We start from the raw sequence: 6777 nt of genomic DNA, 5'->3' as shown, positions 1-6777 counted from the left end.
CCCTTTTGGAACCTTCTCGACCGGCACTATTTCAAAAAATTGATAGACCCAAGGCCCTTTGTCATCTTCAACCTCAATGAACGGGACAGAGGCATCACTATGAGCACACAAATTATCCTCGTCGTGCATGACGATCTCCTGTCTATCCCATTCAAACTTGACCATCTGGTGCAGAGTGAATGGGATTGCTTTGGCAGCATGAATCCAAGGTCGACCCAATAGCAAATTGTAAGAGACGGTTATGTCCAGCACCTGGAACACTATGGTGAATTCCACTGGTCCTATTGTTAACTCAAGTACTATATCACCAACTAAATCTTTCCCTCCACCTTTAAATCCCCGAACGCAGATGATGTTCTTGTGAATCCTCTCATCATCCACTTTTAACTTATTCAGAGTAGAGAGGGGGCAGAAGTTTGCACTGGAACCATTGTCAACTAATACCCTGGTAACCACAGAATCTTCACATTTTACGGTAAGATAGAGAACTTTGTTGTGTTCAGTACCCTCCACAGGAAACTCATTATCAAAGAAGGTGACCCTGTTCACCTCAAATATTTTGTTGGCGATCTTTTCCATATGGTTCACTGAAATTTTATCGGGAACATGGTCCTCGTTTAGAATTTTCATCAAGGCCTGACGATGCTCGTCTGAGTGGATTAACAATGACAACAATGAAATCTGAGTGGGCGTCTTTCTCAACTGCTCCACGATGGAATAATCTTCTACCTTCATTTTTCTCAGAAACTCCTTTCGCATCTTCTTCAGTCATTGCTTTCTTCACTAGAACTGGGTTATCTCTGGATGTTTTAGCTTTCCTTAACTCTTCTGGGGCAAAGCATCTCCCCGAAAGAGTTAATCCCTGGGCCTCATTGACTTCTTCTTTCACATCCTTTCCCTCATAGGTCACTATCACCCGTTCATAGTTCCATGGGATGGCCTTGGTGCTGATTACCGGTAGCTGGGTTACAGGCTTGATGATGACATGGTCCATATGGGCACCCTCTACAGTTATGATAGGCTTGTTTGCCACTCCTGGCACAACCACTTTCGACTTTTCTTGCTTTGCTGCAATATCACTTGGGGATTCTTTCTTAACTACCACAGATGGTGCACCGTTTGTCATGCTCAACTTGTTCACTGATCCTTCAACTGATGTTTTTTTAACTGGTCTGACCTCACTGGACCGAATCATCATGAAGGCCTATGAAGGCTTCTTAGGTTCCCCTCCCTAATGTACTGTCTCAATCATGTTTATTTCCTGATGGATTGGTAGTGGGTTCTGGTTAATGTTGGGTGCCTCCGGAGTTTGGACTTCAATCCAATTTGTGTCAATGAGCTCCTGGATGGCATTTTTCAAGTGCCAGCACTTCTCTGTATCATGCCCCAGAGTACCAGAACAATATTCACAGCTCATAGAGTAATCAAGGTTCTTTGGAGGAGGGTTTGGCAATTTCGACTCAATTGGCCTCAACATATCCAACTGCCTCAATCTGTGGAATAAGTTGGTATAAGACTCCCCAACAGGGTGAAAGTTTTCTTCCACTGCAACCTCTCATTTTTTAATGCTGGATTGGTTTGGAAACTTGCGCCGGTGGGGTTTCAGTAGGCTCGAGGGATGGGTAAGTGTTTTGTGGGGATGGGGCACGCCATTGTGAGTAGGCAGGAGGTTGAGTATATGTCTGGGCATGGTGGAAAGAAATATAAGGGTATGGTGATAGGAAATAGTATTGGGGTGGATTATATGGGGTTTGGGTGTAGGTTTAGTGATGGGGTCGAGGCTGGGTATATTGGTGTGATGAGCCCCTAGGTCCAAATCATGATCCTTAATCAAATGTTGCCACATCTTCTTTCTTCTTCTTTCCGATCACTCCCCCAGTACCGTTTTGAATGGCTTGGGTAGTTGTCTTAATAGCTGAGTAACTCATGATTTTGTTTGATTTAAGCCATTCTTCCACCATGCCACCCATCTTCACTACCTCGTTAAAGGACTTGCATATGGCTGATACCAGATGGCCGAAGTAAGTAGGCTCCAGAGCCTGCAAAAAATAATCCACCATTTCGCTCTCCTTCATCGGAGGGTCAACTCTTGCCGCTTGTTCTCTCCAACGAAAAACGTACTCCCTGAAACTTTCACTAGGCTTCTTCTCAATCTTAGTCAGAGACAAACGATCTGGAACAATCTCGTGGTTGTATTGGAAATGACAAGCGAACGCTTGGACCAAATCATCCCATGTATACCATATGCTATGATCCTGACGAGTGTACCACTCCAACGCCGTGCCTCTCAGACTCAGGCGAAAGTATGCCATCAATAGCTCCTCTTTCCCACCGGCTCCTCTCATTTTACTGCAGAATCCCTTCAAATGGGCCATCAGGTCTCTGTGCCCGTCATATAGATCGAATTTAGGCATCTTGAATTCTATCGGCAGTTGAACATTGGGAAATAGACACAAATCTTTGTAGGCCACGCTCACCTGACCTCCCAACCCCTGCATGTTTCTGAATGACTGTTCCAGGCTTTTAACCTTCCTGAACATCTCCTCATGTTTTGGGTTCTTAGGTGGTTTCTCAGTCTCACCTGGGAGGTCAAAACGAGGAGTGTAGGAGTAAGGCTCTGGGGCCTTGAAAGTAGACTCCAGGGGATAGTATTGGTTGTCTTGGATTTGGAATAAAGGCTCACTGGAGTATTGGTGGAGTGTAGCGGGTGGGGTGCCATGAAACAGGGGTGGCTGGTGGAGGAGGGTATGAAACTGGTTTGGGTGGTGGAGCTTGTGGTGTTTGGGAAGTGGTGCCTTAGTAATGGTAGTAAATGGGAAAGCCTAGAGATGAATCAACAGTGGGAGGTCTTGGGATGGAGCCAGCGGCTGGACGAAAGCAGGGTTGGTTGGGTAGGATGGTGGTGGATGCCCTTTTACCCATGCCTGGTACATCTCTGCCATCTGGTGTTTCAGCTTATACAACTCCTCTTTCAAATTAACACCAGACTCTTCCCCCTCTCTTGACGGATCAATAACACTTGCATCCAGTTCTTGGTTAGCAATAATCAACTTGTCTTTGGACCTGGTGTTGTACGGATGAGTTTCCAGGATACCAAACAAACTAACCACCTGCTTGAATCTGATGACAACAACAAACTCATTAGAGATTAGAGCTTAACAGATAGGCAACCGCACGTTGGGGATGCAATGCACCTAGTAACAATTAACGGTTCTAGAATGACATCAAGGGTCGCAAGGTCACTTCGCATCATCCCAGTTTGTCCATTTGAATCTATTCTTTTAGCACTGTTTGGTTTTTTTATTTCCTTTCTCCTCTTTTCTTTTGCTTATCGCTCTTTTCTTTCCTCTCATTTCTCACATCCCATAATCCACCCCTTTTTTTCTTCTTCTTTTTTCCTTTTTTTTAAAAAAATATATTAAAAAAATGATTCAATCGAACCCTATGTAGGTTGCCTACGTATCATGACGCTGCATGAATCAAACCTTTGCGTAGTTCGAGAAGATCGGGAATAAAGTAAACAAACTAACATTCTCATTTTCTTTTTCTTTTTTTTCTTTTTCTTTTTACCTTAATGACTGCTCTGATAAGAAAAGAGAAATAAAAGAAGCAAATCTTTTTTTTGAATTTTCTAGACTTAATGTTCTATAACCTATTCTAAACTCAAACTTATCGAGCATATATCTTTTTTCTCTCCTTTTTTTTTGAAACAAATACTCTATGGGAAATTATTAAGGAAAAATAAACCCTACACGATAAAAATATTTTTTGATTCTTTTTTTAAGAAGGAAATCTAAAGAATAAACCAAAGAAAAATATTTTGAATTTTCATTTGATATACCTGAAGAAAGATTTCGAAACGAGAAATGAACAAGATAAAAAATGTTTTTGGATTTCAGTTTTTGATTACCTAAGGAAGAAACTTTAAAGATAAACAAAAGATAAAGTATGTTTTTTTCTTCTATGTACAATATCCTAAAGTTCTAATGAAAATAAAAAGAATTTTTGTATTCATTTTTCATTAATTTCCCAAAGAAGCACCTCAAAAGAAAATCTTTTTGGATTTTGGAATTAATACCTTAAAGAAAACCTTTTAAAGAGGTACTAAAAGAAAATTCTTTTCTTTTTTTTGAATATTTATCCTAATATACTAAAGGAAATATAAAAGTAACTTTTTATTTTGAGTTCTAGATATTAAGTTCCTAAGGAAAACCACCTCAAATAAATTCTTTTTTTTTCATTTTTAGAATTAGCGTTCTAAAGAAAACTTCTAACAGAAATATAAAACGCAGAATCTCTTTTTTTCTTTTTGGATTTTTGATTTATAATACACTTTTCAAATGCAAAATAGAAAGTACAATAATAAAAAAAACTCGACATTACTATACAAAACTAGAAGGTAAAAGATGACATAACAAGAAAAACAGACTCAAAACATTAAAAAGAAAATCTCCTTAAGCAACTCCTGAATGAGCGATCCTGCCTGGATGGTCCCGAAGTGTCTGCCATGCTCAAACTCCGGTAAGTAAACCCACACCTGTATGAGAAAATTAAGACCAAATAAAGTTAAAGCCCTAGAACGCTATGTGAGACAATAATTCTTCCTGTTGGACACATGCAAGATATGATTGAGGCTATTTTTTGCAAAATGGCTTATGCGGCCTAAAGATTGCTAGAAGTGTAAAATTTGGCTCAGACCCCGCAAAGCCAAGAACCTAAGATTCACTAGGAAGACCGGACCCTATGTGGGTTGCCTACGTATCACGCCCCGAAAGACGAGAATCAGGTATGCGTAGTTCGGGAAGATTGGATACGGACAAAAATTAAAAAAATAACTAATTTAGAGAAAACATATTTTGGTCTTTTTCTTGAAAAATGATGAAACATGTAAAATCTTTTTGGATTTTCTTTTCTCTTTTTTTTTAATTTTTTTTAAAAAAAAATTATGGGAAAGTGCAAAATCTTTTTGTATTTTTTCATTTTTATTTTTGGTCTTTTCTTGAAAAAGCGTGAAAGAAAATTATAATTGCGTGCTACTTGCTTTATTTTACACTTCTCTCTCTTTTTTTCTCTTTTATCCTCAAACCTCGTTGGTCTGCCAAATGACCTCTTTTACCCTTGAATTGGCAACATGTAGCACATAGGATGCATCAGATTGGTCTTTTATTCTTTGGGTACACCTGTCCTAGACAGACCCAACCCATATGTTGAGTCCCCAAAGTCAAATGGACATGATGCAAACAAGCGTTCCTACTAGGGATCCAGCATGAGGCTGAGTTATTCTAAGTTCAAAAACCTGGGTATGTTGTTCTAGACTTGTGAACCCGAGCAGACAACTCGAGCCGAGGGGGGCTACGTACCGGGAACCAAAAGGCCATCCGGCTTTGTAACTCGTCTGAGCCTCTTCCTAAATTAAGGTATGACACTAACAGAAGAGGAGTCACGTCAGCGTGCACATCCTCGAAGATGAGAAGAGAAGGGTTTCGTAGCAGTTTATATATAGTTCAAATAGTATCAAAGCGGTAAAAAACAGCATTTAGCACATTAGGCTCAAACATGTAATAAAACCAGATAATAAATAAACCCCAAATGTAACAATTATTCTAAGCTCGAACTCTTGAACCCTGAACTAGAGATTCAGGGTTCAATCCCTATTAGAGTCGTCAGAGCTGTCACTCCTCCTTTTTCCTACCCCCGGAAGGGGTATAGGAGAGTTTTTTCAATTTAAGTGACAATCAAAATGGGATTATTTTATTTAAAATTCAGAGTCGCCACTTAGGATAATTTATGGTGTCCCAAGTCACCGGTTTAAATCCCAAATCGAGGAAAAGATTGACTCTGTTTTACAGTCCGCAAAACACAAAAATTCGGGTAAGGAATTCTGTTAACCCGGGAGAAGGTATTAGGCATTCTCGGATTTCGTAGTTCGAGCACGGTCGCCTAAACTATTCAAATTGGCCTAATTATTTGATTTATTATATATTTTAACCTATTGTGCATTTTTACCCTTTTTTAAAATCGCTTTTTAATAATTATTGTTACATATTGTGAATCATGTCACGGGAACCGTACCCACGATCTACAACATGTTTAGCTTTAAAAGATTAAATTGTTGTCGAGTCACATAAATGTACCCCGGATAATTAAGTGTCACAACTACGTCACGGGAACCGTACCCGTATCTATAACAGTTATTTAATTAACGCGCCTAAAGCAAACTACGAAGGTTCAAGGAATTTCTAAACTAATTTTGTATTTATATGAGGGCCATAGATTAAAGGATTTTATTTTTATATGGAACACCCCAAATTATTTGATCTAAATTTGTGAGGGCCATATGTTAGAGATTTAAAGCATGGCACACCTCAAGTTATTTAAAAAAAAGGTTATATATATTTTAAAGGCAAACTAAAGGTATTCCTATTTTAAACTAAATTAAACTAGCTATCACAACCACGTTACGGGAGACGTACCCATAGTTGTAATAAATTAATTATGCGCCTAAACAAAGCTACGCTTAGAAACTTCCTTCTATTTGGAATTATACTTGGCTAAAATAAATTAGTAAGGGACAAACTGGCCGATTAGCTTGTTCAGTCCAAAATAATGATTTGATGTCTCTTTTTGATTGCCAATTAAAACTACACATTCCATTGACAGTAGCCATCCATGCTCTATTAAACAAAACCAACCAGAAAAATCAATCAACAAAAAAATGTGACTTTAAGCATATGAATGTCCAAACCAATTTTTAAGGCAATGTGGGGTCAATTGGAA

The 6777-nt window shown here is 39.0% G+C and overlaps 1 protein-coding gene across 1 annotated transcript; it reads right to left on the bottom strand.

Moving 5' to 3' along the window:
- Window positions 1-1231: 1231 nt before the first annotated feature.
- LOC138874649 (uncharacterized) lies at window positions 1232-2414 on the bottom strand. The gene is made up of 2 exons (XM_070153422.1): window positions 1883-2414; window positions 1232-1545 (listed from the first exon to the last, which is right to left on the bottom strand). Exons 1-2 carry the CDS (start codon window positions 2412-2414, stop codon window positions 1232-1234), a joined length of 846 nt encoding a protein of 281 aa, XP_070009523.1.
- Window positions 2415-6777: the final 4363 nt, after the last annotated feature.

This window comes from Nicotiana sylvestris, chromosome 8 (genome assembly GCF_000393655.2).
Source record: "Nicotiana sylvestris chromosome 8, ASM39365v2, whole genome shotgun sequence".
Taxonomy (NCBI): Eukaryota; Viridiplantae; Streptophyta; class Magnoliopsida; order Solanales; family Solanaceae; genus Nicotiana; species Nicotiana sylvestris.
The sequence above is the reverse complement of the archived record's forward strand: the minus strand, read 5'-3'. Positions and strand labels throughout refer to the sequence as shown.